The sequence below is a fragment of the Panthera pardus genome, unplaced genomic scaffold, assembly GCF_024362965.1.
Source record: "Panthera pardus isolate Hobbes unplaced genomic scaffold, ASM2436296v1 HiC_scaffold_13, whole genome shotgun sequence".
Classification (NCBI taxonomy): Eukaryota; Metazoa; Chordata; class Mammalia; order Carnivora; family Felidae; genus Panthera; species Panthera pardus.
Window position 1 is genome coordinate 39,129,947 of NW_026526688.1, and position 22,528 is coordinate 39,152,474.

Sequence of the window (22,528 nt, forward strand, 5' to 3'; positions counted from 1 at the left end):
CACATGAAAAGATGCTCAACGTCATTCCTCATCAGGGAAATACAAATCAAAACCACACTCAGATACCACCTCACACTGGTCAGAGTGGCTAAAATGAACAAATCAGGAGACTATAGATGCTGGCAAGGATGTGGAGAAACGGGAACCCTCTTGCACTGTCGGTGGGAATGCAAACTGGTGCAGCCACTCTGGAAAACAGTATGGAGGTTCCTCAAAAAAATTAAAAATAAATCTACCCTATGACTCAGCAATAGCACTGCTAGGAATTTACCCAAGGGATACAGAGTGCTGACACATAGGGGCATTTGTACCCCAATGTTTATAGCAGCACTTTCAACAACAGCCATATTATGGAAAGAGCCTAAATGTCCATCAACTGACAAATGGATAAAGAAGATGTGGTTTATATACACAATGGATTACTACTTGGCAATGAGAAAGAATGAAATCTGGCCATTTTGTAGCAACATGGATGGAACTGGAGAGTGTTATGCTAAGTGAAATAAGTCAGACAGAGAAAGATACCATATGTTTTCACTCATATGTGGATTCGAGAAACTCAACAGAAGACCGGGGGGAGGGAAAGGGGGGGGAAGTTACAGAGAGGGAAGGAGGCAAACCATAAGAGACTCTTAAATACTGAGAACAAACTTGAGCGTTGATGGGAGATGGGGGAGAGGGGGAAGTGGGTGATGGGCACTGAGGAGGGCACCTGTTGGGATGAGCACTGGGTGTTGTATTGAAACCAATTTGACAATAAATTTAATAAAAAATAATAAATAAATTAAATTTTGTCTTTGATTGCTCTAAGCTTATCAAGTTCTTTGAAATATACAAATACTGTTCTATATAAATAAAATTAAATTGAAATATATAAATATCTTAACATAAATATATCTTTACCTAAGCTTATTTTAGATTATGCTGTGTTTAATAGTTTTTTCCCCCAAACAGAACCAATCAACATAATAGACAATCAACTGACATGCAAACCACACAAAGGTAGGAAGAAGGGAATCAAGAATGAAAAATGATACAATTAAAAGAATAAATGAAACAGGTCTCTGAAACCGTTACATCACACCAAACAAACACCGCTCATATCTTTATCTACTTCTATCAGATGCCTCTGCCATAAGGGAAAGACCTGTGTGAGGAAATTCAGTGACACATTACTCTTATCTTTTGTGGTCTAGGTTGTCATTTGCAAGAAAGCTATAATGAAAGTCACATACCTGGAGCTATAAAAGCAAACCATGAACACTGTTTACAAAGTAGGGGGAAATTCCACCTCCCTAAAACAGGAGATGAAACAAAACCCCACAATGAAGCCAACAGCAAAAAACGTTAAGCTCAGAAATCTGCTGACTCTGGAAATTTTGTTCCACCGGAACACAAGGCTACAGGTCAGAGCACCTACTGTGTCCATACATTTTTGGAAGGGTTCCTGAACTTAGCTATTAAATAGACTGTAGTCTTCAACTCATCCATTGAACAAACATTTATTTACTGAGTGACTACTCTGCACTACACATAGTAGGAGAATTTTCCTCTCAGCATCCACAGTGCCCATGCACTACAGGCACTAACAATATAGGGTACAAAAAAGATGTTTTACTACTCAATAGCTGTGTGACTTTTAGAATGAGAATAATTCCACCCTCCGACCAGTAAAGTATAACCTACCATCCAGTTACATGGGAACCTGTGTGGTTATGAAAGGCCTCCAGGGACTCAACAATGGTAAGAAAATTATGAACACATCTTAAAGAGTAGGAAAAGGAGAGAGTAACACTCTCAAGAGGATGACCTGAAAATGTTTGTGAATCTGGTTTAAATTTTTATAGTGGAACCATCTCTACTATACTCGAGGGGAGGGGAAGAGAATTTTGAGGTTGAATGTGTGTGTGTTGTGGGTTGTGTTGGATCAAGATCAGTAGCTTCCCTAAGTGAGGTAGCCAGACTGGCTGGATCTGCTCTTTGTAATCACCCTCAGTGAGGGATGTTTGTCACCTCGTGGCCACACCCACTAAAGAGGTCTAATTAAGTTCTAGCAACCACTAAAAGGTCATTATTATCACCTGTTTAGATCAGTTTCTGAAGCATTCCTGATTCTAATCATGTGAGGTGTTGATGAAAAGTGCCACTTCAGAACTACTGAACCAGAACCTTTAATCAGCCCTGGAAATCTAAAACCAGGTAATTCCTGCAACAGACAAATATAGGAAACACTATTTAGATCATAAAATTACAGGACCTCAAAAGAGGGCTCTTTTAGGTAAAGTCTCTTTTTCCTTTTAAGCAGTTCTCTAATCCAGGAGGAAAGCACTATTTTCAGTACAGCAAAGTCTACTTCCAAATTTTGCTTTCAGCACACATGAAAGCTTTGCAATCCTGAGTAGTTTAAGCAAAGGGTAAATCCACCTTGTTCTCCAACCAGAAACAAACAAAAAGAATGACATTCATTACACAAGCCATTTTACAAGTCATTTTGTTGACTAACCTTGGTAAGTATGTTAAGTGTGCTAAGCCCTCCCACACTTTGCTTAAGATAAAGAACCTCACAGGCTTCAAAGGATAAGACAAGAAAGTGAAAAGACCACCCACAGAATGGAAGAAGATATTTGCAAAGCATATATCTGACAAGAAACTTGTATCCATAATATACAAAAAAAATTATAATTTAATAATAAAAAGACAAATACATAATTTTAAAAGACAACCCAATTTTACAAAGAGCAAAGGATCTAACTGTTTAGGTGTCTCAAATTGCCACCTTCAATGCTACTAAGATTTTACTTGTCTTGAGCGATGATAAGATTTAACAAATTTTCAAAGTATTCAAAAGGTAAACTATTATAGAACACAGTTTCAATTCAGTAACTATTACACAGTCTCTGTTTCACTCTCCAGAAGTTTCTACTAGATTTTTACTAATAGATCTCTCCAACAATTTACAATTTACAAATGGCCAACAAGCACATGAAAAGATGCTCAACTACATTAGGGAAAACCACAATGAAATAACACTGCATACCCACTAAGATAGTTAAAATCAAAAACACAGAAAATAACAAGTGTCGATAAGGATATAGAGAAATGGGAACTCTCACACATTGCTGATGGAAATGTAAAATAGTGCAGACCCTGTGAAAAACAGTTTGGCAATTCCTCCATGTTAAACATAGAGTTACAATATGTCACAGCAATTGCATTCCTATGTATATACCCAAGAGAAATGAAAACACTGTGTCTCCACAAAAACTTGTATGTGCATGTTCAAAGCAGTATTATTCCCAATAGTTAAAAAATGGAAACAACCCACTATCTGATGAATGAACAAATGAAATGTACCCTGTATATTCAACTGAATATTATCCAGCATAAAAAGGAATGAAATACTGATACATGCTATAACGTGGATGAGCACTAAAAACATTGTGCTAAAAAGGAGACTGTCACAAAAGGCCATATATTGTGCAGAATGGGCAAATCGATAGAGACAGAAAGTAGACTGTCTACTTGGATGAGTTGTGTGGTATGTAAATTGTATGTCAATCAATTTGTTTTCAAAAAGAATCCCATTTAAAACTTTGGTATGTAAATTTTATTGCAACAATTTGTTTATAAAAAAGAATCCCATTTAAACCTTCATGAGCTTCAATTTCATCCTCTAAAAATGGGCATACCACCTATCTTACAGTATTATAAAGAAAATATAATATATAAATTCACACACACACACACACATCCTTCATATAGAATCTGGCATGTAACATATATAGAATACATGTTATCCCTTCTCCATTTCCTATCCCCACATTTTGCACAGTAGGTGGTGATAATCACTGTATTTTCACCACAAGCTACAAAACTCAAAAACTAGAATGTATTCCAGCAGAGACCTAACCATGAGAATTCTCTCATGATTTCACACAAATTCCACTCAAGCCTGCAAACAAGTCCACCTCCCAGACTTGTCACTACAAGGTATTTGGGGAAAAAGAGTAAGCTTTTTTTTCACCATTCCACAATCTTAGTGTTTTCTCTATCTCTAACCATGGTGCAGAAGCACCTCTACTAATGTGTAGTTTTAAAACCAAGCCCATTCCTTGGGGCACCTGGGTGGCTCAGTCAGTTGAGCATGAAACTCTTGACTTTCGCTCACGTCAGGGTCCCAGGGTGGTGGGATTGAGCCCTGCATTGGGCTCTGCCCTGAGCGTGGAGCCTGCTTGAGATTCTCTCTCTCTCCCTCTCCACCCCTCTCCCCTATATGACATGCTCTCTCTCTTTCTAAAACTAAAAAAAATTTTAAATAAATAAATAAATAAAACCAGGCACATTCCTTGTCAATATTTATACTATTCAGACATCTTAGTTTCATCTGCACTGAAAATCTATTGACTCTCCAACACAGCTTTGCAGGGGGCCCAGGAAAGACCTTAGCCACTTGGATATCAACCACTACCCACCTGGATACTCTCTGTGATGAAAAGCAGATCAAAGAGGATTGGAAACTATGGAACTACCCACAGCTTGCAACAGAAAAGGTCAACTGTAGCATTCTCACCATCTCTGTAAGTTCTCAAACAACTCATTAATATCATAGTGGACTCTCAGCCAGACACTCAAGTTTTTCCATTTTATCAAAGGTTTTCCTCCATCTTGCTGAGTATTGTCAACTGCATGCTACCTATTACACAATTTATTTTTTTTCCAGAATAGTTCCTATTGTCAAATATATTTTTTTTTCCTTCCTTCTCAGCACATTTAATGATTTTACCTTCACTTTCATTTCCATTAAAATCCCATGCTTCCATACACGCTCACTGCTTTTGTACTTATCTGACATGATGGAGTAACTGTGTGCAAAACTAAAAACTTAGCAAGGCCTAATCAGTAAACACATCATAAGCAACCAGATGGTCAAGTGAGAAATGACTGCGTAGGACAGCCAATGCCATCTATTAATGCATTTTTGCTCTAGAGCTATGTTACCCAATATATTAGCCACTTGTCACATGAGGCTATTTAAATTTACCTAAATAAATGAAATTTAAAATCCAATTTCTAAATCTCATTAGCCACATTCCAACTGCTCTCAGTAGCTACATGCAGTTACTGACTCCCATACTGGACAGCACGGATACAGAATATTTCCATCATAGCAGAAAGTACTGTTTAACAATACTGCAAGACAGAAACTTCACTGATTCTATGAAAGTTTTTAAGTTCAGAGTTCTTAGGCACAGTACCAGTACTCACAGATTGTGAGGTTTGACTCTCAGAAGTACCCAAATGCCTCTGAATGTTCCTGGCAGGTTTTCTTAGTGGTCAGTGCACGAGGGTTTTTGGAGCCTAACAGAGACCTTAGCACATGATAAGTACTTAACATTTGCTGAATGAATGAACAGCATATTAATGTCTGTACTTTAGTTTCTGCCTTAATTTATTACTTACAGATATTAGTTCATAGAAAGCAATGAGATTTTTTTTCCTACACAGGAGGTTTTTATAGGGAGACATAAGCATCAGCAGACACCTCATGGACCCTTTGGAGCCACCAGAAATGAAGCTGATAAATGTAAACATCTGCCCAAAGCAAACTGATATTCCAATGAATAGTTTCAGACCCAAGGAAAGACCCAAGTGCTTCTTCAAACACTTGCAGGTTGACTGCAGCGTTTAGAGAGATGAAGGAAAGATCAGAGGAGATGCTATGAAAGATCTCATGACCTGCTGCTATTTCTCAGTGTTTTCCCAATATAATTTTGTTAGAAACTATTATTAACCACAAAGGCAGCAATCATTAAACTGCACTGTCTGTGCCACTCACTTTACACCTAGATGTCCCCTTTCCTCAATGTCCTATGAGTCCATCTATACTGTGCCTATCAAATAACTTCTTGGAAAGGATTGCTGAAAATCAAAATTCAGAAAAGGGTATAAGTGTTCATATACAGAGAAAAGCAACTCCACAGGCCCTTAACCAATAATCTTCTGAAGCCCAAACAAAACAAGCTATAACTTCTTCTATTCACATTTTTCTACTTGCCTTGTCCACAGACCAAATAGCCATAGAAAGAACCAAGCTGCTCCATTTCTATAATTCACTTTTTCTTAGCAAAAGTCTGGGAACAGAAGGCAAAAGAAAGGGGAGCAGCTGCCGCCTGATCTTTTTATTAATGCCCTCAGCTCATTCCCCATTCTCCGCTTCATTGTTTCAGGTCCTTTTCTCAGCAACCTAAGTCCCAGCTCACAAGAAGAAAAAATTAGCCTTCTGTGTGTCAATACCCACAGTTATTAAAAAAAAAAAAAAAAAAAGCCTAGATCACTTCTATGAGGTGACATAATTATAAGTTAAAATAGGTAAAAGTTCAATTTTAAATTGTTGGTCTGCTTTGTTTTGAATTTCAATAAATTGCTTATAACTATATGAACTCCTTACATGATCCAGTTAGTGAACCCTTTAGACACTACAGGTGTTTTTGAAAGAAAATTACACAATTTCCATCTCTTGAGCCAAACAACAATCCTGGTCCTACTATTTAAGGCAACACATATATAAAATAATGGTTTATTAGTCATCCAATTTCAGATTCTAAGACCCACAGAATCCAAATATGACAACCAAAAAGTTCAGTTTCTACAACACACAATGCTAACTTTGAGGACATAAAAGCAGAATAGTAGTTAAGAAAATTGGGCTGCCAAATTTAAACCTCATTCTGCCACTTATTAGCTGTGTTACTTAACCTCTCCAGACTTCAGAATGGAGATAATGATAATAGTACTGACCTCATGGGGTTGTCATGGGGACTAGAGGAGGTAATCTGTGAAAGTACACAGTAAGATCTCAATCAGTATTAGCTATGATGGTAACAATGCATCTCCTGAAAACTTAAGTGAGGTTTCTAAAATGCTTAAAATAAGGGGCGCCTGGGTGTCTCAGTCCATTAAGAGACTGACTTCGGCTCAGGTCATGATCTTATATAGTCCATGAGTTCCAGCCTGGTGTTGGGCTCTGTGCTGACAGCTCAGAGCCTGGAGGCTACTTCAGGTTCTGTGTTTCCCTCTCTCTTTGCCCCTCCCCCACCTGCTTGAATGCTTGCTTACGTGCCCCCTCGCTCTCGCAAAAATAAACATCAAAAAAAATTTTTTTAATGCTTAAAATAAGCATTTTTCCAGAAGTTAGGACTTAGGGTGAAACTTCAAAGAAAATGCTGCTGCTTGGACAACCCACAGGAAAATACTCTGTAAGAAAAGAGCCCCAGGCTCGGATCAAAATGCTCACTTTTCCACTTACCCTAAATCCCTAACTCCAAGAATAAACTTGAAAATATCCATCAACATGAACAATTATTCTGACTCATATCAATGGTTTGTGGCCAAAGAAAAGGGAGCTTCATACTAGATGGCTGTTTGAAGTCAAGCAAGCCCCAAGAAATGAGTGGCGGGCCCTGGCCTAGGCCAGGCACTCACATGGAAGAAGAGGAGAGGAGCTAGTGACTCCCTCACACCAGAAGTGTCCCCAAGAGAAAAGCTTCACCATGTCTGTGCCCTGGATTGTCAACAAAGTCCCTGCCGACTAGGGCCCCAGTTTGTTGACCTTCTGGGAACAGTGAAAAACAAGGTCTGCAGGGACATGTGCTATTTTTATATAAAAAAGATAGCATAAGCAAAGATTCATTATTGTTATGAGTTACACCTTATTTTCAAATGAGGCACAGAAATCTGGTGATCTGGATGTAAGAATAACTTGTTAACTATATGCTGCAAATTATCCATTTTCTCCACTGTAAACTGCAACAGTGATTGACATCGCCACTGTAGCCACTGCACTAAAACTAATTTGCAGCATGTGAAAAATGTCTTTGTAACTCCGAAACACAGGAAAAGTACAAAGGGACACTCTAAAAAATGCCACCACTAAAATTCTTTCCAGCAAACCTCTGAATCTGCATACAATATCACAAACTGCACAAACGGTCCAGACAGGGACACTCTGAACAAATGCTCTGGAGAAATTCACCTGGATCCTGTACTCTTCTAAAGTAAGGTTAAGCTGGTTTAACTGTGAAAGAACTCAGAAAGAACTAAAAGGCAGTATTCAAGATAAATCATCTCCACTCTTAACAAAGGCAAGTAGGGACTTCCGTGTTTAGCCCAGACTACAGAGGAAGAATCCCTAAATGTTGATTTGAAACTAAACTAGATCCCCAGCCTTCTGTGAGCCTGACTCATGTCCTGAGGTAAGTGAACTTTGGTCACCTACTGATCGCCAGATTATTTTTCACAGACAGCCTAAACGTCAACCATATCTGAATTCATTTCTAAAAACTGGGAAAGATCACCATCCATTACTCACCTCCTAACCCAAGCCCAAAGAACTGTTCTTTTCATAATTGCCATATGACAACATACCTCAGGTAAACCTGAAACAAACCAATCTGGAGCACATACACAGTTTAATGTTCACATAGTTTTTGCCTCAGCTTAACCATGACTGAAATTAACCCATTACCACAATGGTGTGTCCATTTATGAATAAGGCAGGACAGATGACTCCAGAATTTCTAAAGGAAAAAAAAAAATCACCTCTAAAAGCAGTAATGCCTTCGACATGTTTTTTAAATGTAATGCCAGACTACATCCCACTCACATTTCCATCAGGATGAACAAACAAATATATAAACACCAACTTTTTAAAAAGTGAATATAGTCATTTATAGAAAGCATCTCTGAATTTTCCTTTTTCAATGAGCAGATTTTCTGTCTTACTTTATTTTTATTTCCAAATTCCCAAGATTTACTATCCTCTTAAGGTTCAATTTTCTTTACATAGTAAAGTATGTATTACTCTTTGTTCACAAATGAAGTGAAGAGTGTCAACAAAACATTTTTTGAAGCCAACACAAATTCAGATTTGCAAATCAAGCTTCTTATGCTTGTAACATTCAACTGTGGAACTTTACCTTAAAATAAGGGTATTTTAGCTTTGCAGCTTTAATCACTCTCCCACATTCAATGGCCAGGATAAGAGTGACAATCCATTCACAAACACAAATTAAGAGACAGAATGTGAAGAGTACATCACTGAATTAGTAATGCATGTACATGTTTATGCATTATACCATAAAATGCTAGTGCTAGATGGCTCTGAGGAAGCATCTACCCAATTCTCTCAACCTACAAAAGAAGAAATTTTAGCTACAGAGGTTAAACGATTTGCCCAAGACAACAGCAAAAACTCAGTCGGTAACAAAACCTACAAGCCAGGCGTCCTAACTACTAGCCCAAGTGCTTTCCATGGTACCTCTTGGCTCCTTTCAGTATAAAAAGCATCGTTAATGAAATATCTCACAAGACAAATCATATATTGGTGATATGATCTGTGAATGGATATACGAAAGTTGTTCTAAAGACATACATCAAGCCACTAAAAACTGGTTGGGAAGGTATTAATTTATCTGTATTGTTTTGCTGGTTCTGCTGAGCATGCTGCATTTTCAACTGAAGAGGAATTTAATGACTTTTTTGAAGAAACGTCTCTTGATTTGTAAATAGTCTAAGAAAAGAAAGGATGGTAAAGCATTTCTTGCAATAGGGTAGAAAGTGCATTTCTCTTCCTCCAGCAGAGAACATCCTTTCCCCCACACACAAAAAGCGAGCCAAATCCTTCCCCCCTTTCAAGGTGCAGCTGAACCACTAGCTCCTCAAAGGACTTCCAAGCCCCTAGGTCAGAAGCTCTCCTTCCTCTGGATTCCCCCATCGTAACCTATGCAGAAGTCTCTCCTACTAGAAAGCAGCTCCTTGACAGCAGAAATTCTCTCTTGCTTACCTGGCTATTGGGCTTTTCAAAATCCTTTATATATATTCAATTATAGTTAATAAATTGAAGCATTTGTTCTCAGAATCCCACTCCGTGTAATTTTCAAGATCTGCCTTATCCCCACACCAACACCTCGACCCACTGAAGAAGAGTTACTCTGGAGTGGAAACCCTGGATCCAACTGTCAAGCAAATCAGTTTCTATAAAATAAAACTAATTCCCTTTACTTCTTCTGTCTACTGAGTGTTTAACATCAAGGGGAACGGTAAAACTAAACATTTATTATTTAGGTCAGTGACAACATTCTAAACCCAGGTTCTCTAAGTGTTAACCTTTTTTTTTTTTTTTTAATCTCAGAACATAATTTGCTATAACTCACAGCTGAAACAGCAGATAAAAGTTAAATGCATGTAAAACAGAATGAAACGTCTTTAAAAGATACTGAGAATATTATACCAAATAATCTTCCCGTTTGCTCGTTCAATGCAAATTTGTTTTGGGGGTATTTTTGTTGTTTTCGTTTTTTGTTTTTTTGGCTTTTATTTTCCCTGACAGAGAAACATGATAGCCCCTAAATACAAGAGCTGACTTGGGCAGAGTAAAAATTGGCACCGCAAGTCCTCTTTAATGCTTCCCTTCTTTTGATCATTAAGCAAGTATGAGTACTCAGGCTTTTCTCCCAAGTCAGGTTTTCAAAGCGGAGGGTTGAATTAAAACACCTCAACGTTAACACCACAAAGCTGACCCTTCTGGGCTCCTAACACACACAAAGAAAGAGCAAAAATGAAAACTGTTACCAGAACCTGACATCAAGGCACAAACACAAGTGGCCCAGGAACCCTGAGGCACTGAGGAGCGACAAAGCAAAGCAAACCCCCGTCTGAGTGAGCACCGCGCTCGAGCCTACACGCCCTTCAGCCCCCGGCGGTTCTCGAGCCTCACCGCGGCATTTCTTCCTTCCATCTTCCATCGCCTGCGCCGAAACTGTCGCCGGACCACCGGGCGCTCCGAGGGAGCCTAGGGCGCGACTGAGGGCTGGGGGCCGGCGCCGCGCGCTCTTTGTTGGGCTCCCGGGACAGCCGAGTGGAGGCGAGCAAGCAGCCCCGCGGTGGCGGTGGCGGAGGCGGTGCGCACCCTGGCGGAGGCTGCGGAGGCCGTCCGCCCGCCTGCCCCTGAGGCCCCCCGAGGCCCCGCGAGGCGTCCGCGCGAAGGCTCGGGCAGGCGGACGGTGGGCGGGGTAGGCGCCCGGGGGCGGAGATGGGGCGGGAAAGCGGGAAGAGGTAACTTCTAGAGAGTGGGAGGGGGTGGAAGGGGAGGTGGAGGGGGCGGTGCCCCAGGGGCGGATAGGGGGCGGTGCCCCAGGCCTTCAGCCGGCGCTCGGTGCCCTGAGCTCGCCCTCCGGCCTCCAGCTGGAGAGCGGAACCCTGCCTGTTGCTTTGTCTTCTTCTCCGACAGTTTTCCTACCCTGAGGAAAGTGAGAGGCGCTTTCGAGGGTGTTTCCTCTCTGGAAGAGCCGCGTGAAGGAACTGCGAGTTGGGCGCCGTGTGTCTCGGGCCCGAGAAGAGCTCAGGGCCGCGCGCCGGCCAAGACAAGCGCTTAGCACCCCCACCCCCATCTCCAACGCCCGCCCCCCCCCCCAGCGTCGGGGGCGGCGGGGACGCCGGGCAGAGGCCTCTCAGATCTGTATTGGGGTATGTTTGCCTCTGAAGGAGCTCCTAGGGCGACTACCACTGCTAGAGTCCCGGGGACCTGCCCACCCGCCTCCCCATTTAAGGTCCATTCCCCCTCAGGAGGGTCCAGCCTCGGAGGACCAGGGGTTCACATCCACCCCGCAGTCTAGTCTCGGGACTATCCCACATCGAATGTGCCTGCAGGGGGGTAGCAAACGAAAAACTACGTTTTCAGTCGAAAGTGCCAAAGACCTGTGCTTTTTTTTCCTCTTGCCTCAGGTCGTGTGCAGCAGAGAGGCAGGGCCTGGAAGGAAAGGCGCCCTCCTCTGGCGAAGGGAGAGGAAGATCTAAAAACCACGGTGTGTAAGGTCTTGCAAGCAAGAGGTGCTTCACCTGTACCTTCAACCCTTGCCAGGTCTACCTGGAGGTAGAAGTCCACGTGGCCAGCTGCATGGTGCTTACGGTATGTTTGTGTTACAGTTTTATGTCAAGAAGACTAGGTTTCCTCTTGTAACCTCTAGAAGGTATCCAAATAAAGGGAAGTGGCTTAAAAAAAATTGACCTAGCATTAAATTTTCTCTTCTTAGCTGGAAGTATGCAGTGGGAAAGAGGGTGGGAGAGGTCCCCTGTTCCTGTTATTCAACCCTAGGTACCCAGCAGGACACCTGTTCCCACTGAAGTCTCTCTCCAGCCCACCCTGTTGTATAGACCCCAAGAAGGTCAATCCAAGGCCAAGGGTCTTGCAAGTGATTCACATCTGGTCCACAGGAAACACATATCCCTGAGTTTACTAATTCCGGAAGTGCAGGCTAACCCAACCACACAGCAAGAGATCGCTGGCCCTGCCCCAAAGCATGGTCGACTCACTCCCACACTGAGTTTCCTGGGAAGCAGCAGTCTCCATTAGCTGTTTGGGACATGAGTTAGTCCACCATCCTCAGTATTTTCCAACTACAGGGAACAGTATCAATATCTCCAAGGCCCAAGGGCCCCTGGAAGTCCCTTCACTGGCTTAGAATTAGAGAGTAGCACCTCCCACCTCCCCCTAGTGGGGAGTAGAGCCAGGCTCCCTACTCTTTTCATAATCTTGCTTGTTTTTATAACTTTGATCTGACTATAGGACCCCAATTGTGGAATAGGGTCTCAGGACCATTTCCATAAAAATTTGTGCGTGAGGTGGCTGTGATGGCTGAGAGGTTAAGGCATTGGACTCGAAATCCAATGGGGTCTCCCAGTACAAGTTCAGACTCTGCTCACAGCGTGTGTATTTTGGGGCGCCTGGGTGGCTCAGTCAGTTTAGCGTCCAACTTCGGCTTGATCTCATGATCTCACAACTCTTGAGGTCATGATCTCACAACTCTTGAGTTCAAGTCCCTTGTCGGGCTCTGTGCTGACAGCTCGGAGCCTGGAGCCTGCTTCAGATTCTGTGTCTCCCTCCCTCTCTCTGCCCCTCCCCTGCTCACACAGACAGTCTCTCTCTCTCAAAATAAATAAAACATTAAAAAACTGTGCATGGGGTAGAGGTCTGTCTCATATTCGCTTTGATACCTTCGATATCTATTGCATTGACAATTGTCAATGAGCAATTGAACCTAAGAGTCCTATTCTACCATCCTCTTAAATTTCTTAGCTTGAAAGAATCCTAGCATTTTGTTTTCTCACTGTAAATATGCGTGCACATATATTTACGTGGACATTTAAGTATGCATAGGATGCATTGGACCTTTGAATACAGACTTACTCACTTTAATTGTAGATTCATTGCAAGTGATGATTCTGAAAGATTTGGTACCCTTGTGGACAGAAATCACTGGGAAAAAATCCTACATCTACATCTTTCCAAATACACCACAACTACATTGTGCATATTGAGACACTTCGTATTAATTACTCCTCATACATATCTTGCCCAATTTGATAACTACTAGCTACATGTAGCGATTTAAATTTAAATGAAATTTAAAGCTGATTAAAATTCAGTTTTTAGCCACATTTGAAATGTGGCTAATGACTACTATATTTAGGCAATGCAGACAGAATATTGCCATCTTCATAAGAGTTTTGTTGACAGCACTGCCTCATACAGGGTTTGGCTCATAAGAGGCACTGAATAAATGACAAATGAAAGTATGGGTCAAGAATACCATATGATTATACTGTCTTATTTTTATGAGAAGATAAAGCTTTTTAGTGCAATACTACACACCAACTCAACCATTAAAAACAATTAAAAACAAAAACCAAATCTTTACACTGCTACAGCCGCTTTTCTATTTCACACTTGAAAACCTATCTGCTCCCTCCTACTTCACCAGAAAATACTTTACTATCAAAATAATTGCTGAAAATATTTGTGGAAAAGTCACTATTTCCCTCAAAAAACAAATCACTTTTTTCAGAATTATTCAACAAATGGAAAGGAATTGTTTTAAAAGCAGTATTTGTGTTGAAGGAAGATTCCATAGAAAACATTTCTTTGCTGAAATAAGCATTCCACTTATAATATTTTTTACAGAGTAGAAATGACCTATGGAAATTACTAATGGTATGTGTGTTCAAATTGTAAAAGTAACCTGGCATTTCTCCAAGAAGAAAGCATAACATAGTAACAGGCTGCTCCACAGTGAGTAATGAGAGGAATGATCACAATGAAGATGATCCCAGGGGCCTCCAGACTGTTGAACAAGAAGAGAGTCTTCGCTCACTCATCGTCTAACCATGGGATGGAAGCTTCTTGTCCTTGGGCCCTCATTTCCTTTTTTATGAATGGGAAAGATTGGCCTTCCCTCTTGAAAAACTGCAGCATTTGGGGATTTAAAGAACTTTCAATTAAAAACATTCTTGGGGCACCTGGGTGGCTCAGTCAGTTAAGTATCTGACTTCGGCTCAAGTCATGATCTCACGGCTGGTGAGTTCAAGCCCCACATCGTGCTCTATGCTGACACCTCAGAGTCTGGAGTCTGTTTATGATTCTGTGTCTCCCTCTCTCTCTGTCCCACCCCTGCTTGCCCTCTGTCTCTGTCTCTCAAAATGAATAACGTTAAAAAAAAATTTTTTTTAAACATTCTTTATTTTCATGATCCTCAGTCTTTCTAGCAAGTCTTTAGTGACAGTGACAAATCCCTGAAAGCTCAATGCTCTGAATTGTGACCCCAAGAAACTTAGAGCAGACAACAATCTCCAGAGGGTAAAGACCACACCTTATTTATTTATTCATTCATTCATTCATTCATTCATTCACTTTTTCTCTCAGCCTATTGCCTAGCACAGAGGAGGTGCTCAACAAATGTTCACTGAATGCATAAATGAATGAAACAATTCTCTCTCCTTGTTTTGAGAAAGAGTAACATGTTGTTTAAGAATTCTTTGATTTCAGTGACTACAGAGAGTATTGTTGGTAAGCACTATCAACAAAATAGGTAGGAGGACTTTGAATAGAACTCTTATCACAAAATATATGCATTATGAACTCTTACATTTGAAAATTTCTGTAAATTTGTTTCTGAAAGAAGAGAGATCTATCAGTTTTCTATTTCCCAGTAAAGATTCTCATTCTAGACACAACTGCTGAATTACTTGCAAGAGATGACAAGTTCCTGAGGCTGAATTCTGGCAGAGTGGCTCTTTTTGAGTCATTTCACCTCTAAGATCTATGAGAGCAGCTATTTTGGTCTATTGATTTATATAAATCCAGTCAGAAACCCTGGAGAAAAGAATCTTTTCCCTTCAGTATCAGCTTTATTGAGGTACAATTTACATACAGTAAAGCTCACCAATTTTAAGTGTTATGATACCGTGATTTATAAGATTGTCCTCTTTCCTGGCACAGAGGCTCCTAAGACCTTCAGAATTTCCCAAGTGCCAGAGCATTAAAATGTTTTTTGTTTTGTTAATGAGGCCGGGAGAGGGGCTGAAGGTTGAATTGTTGCCCAGAACCAATGATTTAATCAATAGTATCCATGTAATGGAGCCTCCATAAAAACCAAAAAGCAGCACAGGTTCAGAGTTTCCAGGTTGGTGAACACTTAGAGATTCTGAGAGAAGTGGCTCACTCAGGACATGGAGGCTTCATGCCCTTTCCTCATACTTTGCCCTTTGCATCTCTTCCATCTAGCTATTACTGAGTTACATCTTTTAATAATAAACTGGTAATCTAGTTAGTAAACTGTTTCTCCAAGTTATGTTCTAGCAAATTAATTGAACCTGAGGAGGAGGCCATGGCAACCTTCAGTCTATAGCAGGTTGTTCAGAAGCCGAAGTGGCAACCTGAACTTCTGATTTCTGAAGGGGAGAGGAGAGTCTTGCCATTAGTCCCTTTAAGGACTGAGCCCTTAACATGTGGGATCTGATGCTGTCTCCAGGTAAATAGGGTCACAACTCAGTTGAATTGTAGAATACCCAACTGGTGTGGGAGAATTGCTTGGTGGTACAGGGGGAAAACACACACATGTTGGAACTGGTGATCAGAATTGTTAAGTATACAATTCAGTGAGCTCTGGCAAATGTATACAGTTGTGTAAATCACTGATAAAATCAAGATATTTTTCCCCTCCCTCCCCCAAAAAAGTTCCATGCTCCTTTGTAGTTAATCCCTCCCTCCAAACCCTGGATCCTAGCAGCTACTGACCTGCTTTTCTGTTTTGCCCTTCTAGAATTCCATATAAATGGAATCATACAATATGAAATTTTTGTTATCTGTCTTCTTTCACATAGCATAATGCTTTTAAGATTCATGTATGTTTTTCTTTTTTTATTTTTTAAGTAGGCTCCATGACCAGCATGTGGCTTGAACTCAGGACCCTGAGATCAAGAGTCACATGCTCTACCAACTGAGCCAGCCAGGCACCCCCCCATGCATGTTTTTATATGAACATGTAATTTATTCCTCTTTATTGTTCAGTAGTGTTCCGTTGCATGGATACATAGTTTGTTTCTCTACAAGTTGATGGACACTCTAGTTTTTGGCTATTATAAGGAAAATGTATGAATATATATGTTCAAGGGTTTTTTTGTGTGTGTATGTATATTCTTGGATAAACACCCAGATGTGGGATCGCTGCTCATGTGGTTTATGTATTTTTAACCTTATTTTTTCAAAAATTCATGAAATAGTTTTCCAAATTGGCCATATTATTTTGCATTTCCATCTGCAAGGTATGAGAGACCCAGTATTCTACATTCTTGCCAACATGTTGCCAACATATTGTCAATTTTTTTTTAATTTTGGCTTTTTGTGTGCATAGTGGTATATAACTGTAGTTCGACTGGGAATTGTTAATGATGAATGGTATGGAGCCTCCTTTTATGTGCTTATTTCCAATTTCTATGTCTTCTTTCAGAAGTGGCTGTTTAAAAACGTTTGCCCATTTTTTTAAATAGATTCTTTTTGTCTTCTAATTGTTGAATTGTAAGAATTATTTTATATCCTGGATACAAGTTCTGTATCAGATATGTATTCTGTAAATATTTTCTCCCCATATTTGTCTTACCTTTTCAATTTCTTAAGTTTCTTTGAAGAACAGAAGTTTTTAATTTAAATGAAGTCTACTCTACCACTTTTTTTCTTTTATGATTTGTGTTTTTTGTGTCCCAAGAAATCTTTGACCAACATAATGTCACAAAGATTTCCCCTATGTTTGCTTCTAGAGGTTTTATGGTTTTAATTCTTTTTGTTTAAATTCTTATCATAAATTCTTATGACTTAATTTTTATATATGGTACCATGAGCTCATGAGATCATGACCTGAGCCAAGGCAGCTTAACCAACTAAGCCACCTAGGCACCCCTTTACTAGTTTTTAAATAAATTCCTTATTATGTTCAACATAGCCGATCATGTCATTTGTGAATGAAGATAGTTTTACCTTTTGCTTTATTGCACTGATCTGGAACTTTAGTACAATATTAAATCGAATGAATAAGAATTCTTGCTTAGAAAAAGCATTTACTTTTTCCCTATTAGGTATGATGTTATCTGTAAGTTTTTGGTAGGTGATTTCTATCAGGTTGAGAAAGTTCCCTACTATTCCTAGTTTGTTGAGACGTTTTATTTTCTTTTTATCATGAATGGGTATTGAATTTTGTCAAATGGTTTTTTTGCATCTATTGAGATATTCATGTGATTTTTCTTTCTTTTTTTTCTAATGTTTATTTTGAGAGAGAGTGTGTGTGCATGTGACTAGGGGGAGGCGCAGAGAGAGAGGAGAGAGAAAGAATCCCAAGCAGGCTCCACACTGCCAGCACAGAGCCCAATGCCAGCTTGGTCTCACAAACCATGAGATCATGACCTGAGCAGAAATCAAGAGTCGGACACTTAACAAACTGACCCATCCAGGTGCCCCTGATTTTTCTTTCTTATGCTGTAATTTTGGTGAATTACACTGATTTTCAAATGTTAAACCAACCCTTCAAATGAGATAAACCTCATTTGATCACCATATATTATTGTGTTATGACTGCTAAGGCAGCCATAACAGAATACTACAGACTTTGTGGCTTAAACAACAAAAATGTATTTTCTCACGTTATATATATACTATATACTTGCGTATATATATATATATATTTAAAATATATATATAAAGTCGCATGTAATATATATTTAAATATATTAAATATATATTATATATTAAATATATTATATTTACTATTATATATTAATATTTACATATTATATAAATGTCATATATCGTATACATATATTTTATATTTATATAATAATAAATTATATTAATATATAATAATAAATATATATTTAATATATAATAAATAATAAATATATTAATATATAACAATAAATATTATATACTAATGTATATCAGTAAAAATATTACATATTTCAGGTTATCTAGTTCTTGAGTAAGCTCCTAAAGAACTTGTCCTTTTCATTTATCTTGTCAAAATTAATTGGGATAAAGTTTTCCATAGTATTTCCTTTATTATTCTTTTAATGTCTCTATGCTCTCTAGGGATATTCTCACTTTCATTCTTGATATTGGTCATTTGCATCTTCTATTTCTTCCTCATCAGTTTAGCTACAGACTTGTCAATTTTATTGATCTCAAAGAATCAACTTTTTGTTTCATTTGTAGTCTATATTGTTTTTCTATTTCCTATTTTATTGATTTCTGTTTTTATTGTTTTTGTGTCCATCTTTATTGTTATTTTGGATTTAATTTGCTCTTCTTTTTCTAGCTTCTTAAGCTTGCAGCTTAGAGAGATCTTAAGTCTAAAAGCAAGTGTAGACTATAGAACAGTTAGGAGGTAGGGCATCCACACAAATCTGTAAATACTCCCCCAACACACACACACATACACACACACACACACACACACACACTGCAGATAATAATGTACATTCCCCCTACTCAGCATTTATCCTCTCCAGCCTTGTATCAACTTAATTTCTAAACTTTTACCACTCTTTGGTTTCTGAATTATCTAAATACAACATGATAATTGTTACAACTTCTAACGACCACCCTAACCTTGGTCATGGAAAATGTGCCTAGATAAGCTGCTTTCTCCTTCAGGCCCCTTTTCTTCAACTCATTACTAAATATGGCTCATTGCTATCTGTAGAATACTATAGCAGAAACAATCCCCTGTGTTTACCAGCCCATTTTAATTTCCTTCTAGGCATGTTAGGAAGACTACATTTCCTAGCCCAGTGGTATCTAGATGGGGCCATTTTACTAGTTCTGGTCAATGAAATGTCACCAGAAGTAATATATACCACTTCAAGACCTGACATCCCAAGAGATGTTCCATGTTTATCAGGTAATTGCCAGTGCCCAGAGCAACCAGAACATTCACCAACACACATTCAGTGAAGTAAGTGAGAAGTAAACTTCTATGGTGTTAAGCCACTGAAATTTATGGGTTTTTCTATTAGAGCAGGAACATTATTTACATTGATTAATACCTAGCCCAAATACACATAATCAAGTACCAAATAGTAAGCATATTATTTTGAAAGCTGTAAGGGAATTCTGTTGTTGAAAGCTATGTGAATCATGTATCCTGAAAATAGTTATCAGTTTGTTGCATTTGCCACACTACTTCTAGGAGAAAAATCATAGGGTAGTAACATAACAAATTTAAAGTCATTCTGTTATCTGCCCTGGTAAACTGATCTTTATTGTTTGACACAATAAAGTCAAGAAGAATCTGAAAAAGTACTAAACACATATGTAGGTGAAGGTATTTCCCTCCTTGCCAGCAAATGAACTAAAAACCTCTCCAATAAAGAGACTTAAGATGAAAGTTCATTAACAAGTATATTAGATTCATAACACTGTAGTTGGGTGCTACTTGTGAAGAAAGTGGGTGATATTTTTTTTAAAGTGGGTGACGTTCTGATGGTAGGTTCATTTCTGTATGCTAACTAAACAGAGGTGGAAAAATAAAACCAGAAGCAAAGGACTTAACTTCATAGAACTAAAAAGGACATTAGAGATTATTTAACTCAATCTCTTTATGTTACAGATGAGGAACACTCTTATAGATTCTTGGCACAGGTTGCATGACAATTATTTGAGTCAACTCATTATAATATTTACTATAAAAATTTAATAATTGGACATATCCCATGATCATCAGACCAAATGAGGATACAACCTGAAGCCAATCAGTCATATCTGGTCATTATATTCCAATCACTCTCTTCACTTATCAAATGAGTTACAAATAAAAATACTTTTACCTTAGAGAAAAGACATTAGGATTTATCGAGCAATTTTTATCTTTTCAAAATCAACATTTTATCCTCTTACACTACCCCCAAACACACACACACACACACACACACCACAGATAAGTTATAGCTTATCCCTTGTGTTTATATGTTATATGTATTAATGGACAAAATTGAAATCCAAGTTGACTTATTTTATAAGTTAAATGGAGAGTCATAAGAGAGGAAATGGCGGCGTAGGAGGATGCTGGGCTCACCTCATCCTGCTGATCGCTAAGCTTCCACCACATCTGCCTAAATAACCCAGAAAACCACCAGAAGACTAGCAGAATGGACTCTCCAGAGCTAACCATAGATAAGAGGCCCACAGAAGAGGGTAGGAAGGGTGGAGAGGTGGTGCATGGTAAACGGACTGGCAGGAGGGAGCTGGGGTGGTAGAGGGACAGCCCGGCTGGCAAGGCAGAGCCCCTGAAGTCTGCATTGCAAAAGCAGAGGGGCTGGACCATGTAGTTCTGGCAGCCAGCAGGACATAACATCTGGAATGTTAAAAGTCAACAGCTCTGCTCTCAGAGACCTGGGAGGGCGAGAGAACGCCGGGAAGGAGAGTTGCTGAGCTCTGGAAGACAAAGCTCAGCTTGGTGGAGGAACAAAGGTGCTGGCAATCGCCATTTCCCTCTCCTATCCCCCAGCCGAAATTCCAAAGGGAACCAGTTCCCGCCACCAAACTTGCTTGCACTTCGCAAACACCCAACACTGTGCTTCTATGGATCCATCCCTCCCACGGACCTGCCTCCTTCCCGGTGTTGCAGGGCCCCTCCCACAGGGGACCACCAACAGCAAAGCGAGCTAAGCCTGCCCCTCCCACCCCCATGCACCTTGCAGATCCACCCTGGCTAATACATCTTTGGCCAGATCCCATCGAAGCAGCACCACAAGCCTGACAGGGGCCACACCACTGCACAGTGATTCCTGCCCCTGGGAGAGGGGAAGATAAGGTACACACCAATCTGACTGTGACCCCAGTGGTGGGCTGGGGGCAGACATCGGGTCTGACTGCAGCCCTGCCCACCAACACCAGTTTCTCCAGACAGCATAGGGGAAGTGCCCTGCAGTTTAGAGCTAACTCAGGGACTACCCAAAATGACAAAACGGAAGAATTATCCTCAAAAGAAACTCCAGGAAGTAGTGACAGCTAACGAATTGATCAAAACCGATTTAAGCAATATAGCAGAACAAGAATTTAGAATACTAGTCATGAAATTAATCACTGGGCTTGAAAAAAGCATACAGGACAGCAGAGAATCTATTGCTACAGAGATCAAGGGACTAAGAAGTAGTCATGAGGAACTAAAAAATGCTATAAATGAAGTGCCAAATAAAATGGAGGCGGCCATAGCACGGATTGAAAAGGCAGAGGAGAGAATAGGTGAATTAGAAGATAAAATTACGGAAAAAGAGGAAGCTGAGAAAAAGATAAAAAAAAAAATCCAGGAGTATGAGGGGAGAATTACAGAACTAAGTGATGCAATCAAACAGAACAATGTCTGTATAATAGGAATTCCAGAAGAAGAAGAGAAAGAGAAAGGGGCTGAAGGTGTACTTGAACAAATCATAGCTGAGAACTTCCCTGATCTGGGGAAAGAAAAAGGCATTGAAATCCAAGAGGTGCAGAGAACTCCTTTCAGACGTAACTTGAATGGATCTTCTGCATGACATATCATAGTGAAAGTGACAAAATACAAGGATAAAGAAGAATTCTGAAAGCAGCTAGGTATGAAGGGGCCCTAGCTTACAAAGGTAGACACATAAGGGTAGTAGCACACCTATCTACTGCAACCTGGCAGGCCAGAAAGGAATGGCAGGAAATCTTCAATGTGATGAACAGGAAAAATAGGCAGCCAAGAATCCTTTATCCAGCAAGTTTGTCATTCAGAATAGAAGGAGAGATAAAGGTTTTCCCAAACAAAAACGGAAGGAATTCATCACCACTAAACCAGCCCTACAAGAGATCCTAAGGAGGACTCTGTGAGTGAAATGTTGCAAGGACCACAAAGTACCAGAGACATCACTACAAGCATGAAACCTACAGATAACACAATGACTGTAAACCCATATCTTTCAAAAATAACACGAATGTACATGGACTAAATGCTCGAACCAAAAGACATAGAGTATCAGAATGGATAAAAAAACAAGACCCATCTATTTGCTGTCTACAAGGGACTCCTTTTAGACCTGAGGACACCTTCAGATTGAAAGTGAGGGGATGGAGAACTATCTATCATGCTACTGGAAGTCAAAAGAAAGCTGGAGTAGCCATACTTATATCAGA

General features: G+C 39.7%; 1 protein-coding gene and 1 long non-coding RNA gene across 13 annotated transcripts in view; one reads left to right on the top strand and one right to left on the bottom strand.

Moving 5' to 3' along the window:
* The window catches only part of PSD3 (pleckstrin and Sec7 domain containing 3), an 800,398-nt gene that overhangs the window by 581,905 nt on the left and 195,965 nt on the right, over positions 1-22,528 (bottom strand). The window contains exon 1 of one of the 12 annotated variants that reach the window (XM_053900982.1): positions 10,775-10,903. The exons of the other annotated variants lie outside the window; for them this stretch is intronic. Within the exon in view, the coding sequence (XP_053756957.1) occupies positions 10,775-10,795 (21 nt within the window). The 5' untranslated portion in view covers positions 10,796-10,903. Of the gene's footprint in view, positions 1-10,774; positions 10,904-22,528 lie in introns of those variants that run through there. 12 annotated transcript variants of the gene reach the window in all.
* Positions 11,156-17,325, top strand: LOC128776515 (uncharacterized). Its single transcript, XR_008421603.1, has 2 exons — positions 11,156-11,965; positions 14,018-17,325. It is a non-coding gene; the product is annotated as an uncharacterized LOC128776515 (long non-coding RNA).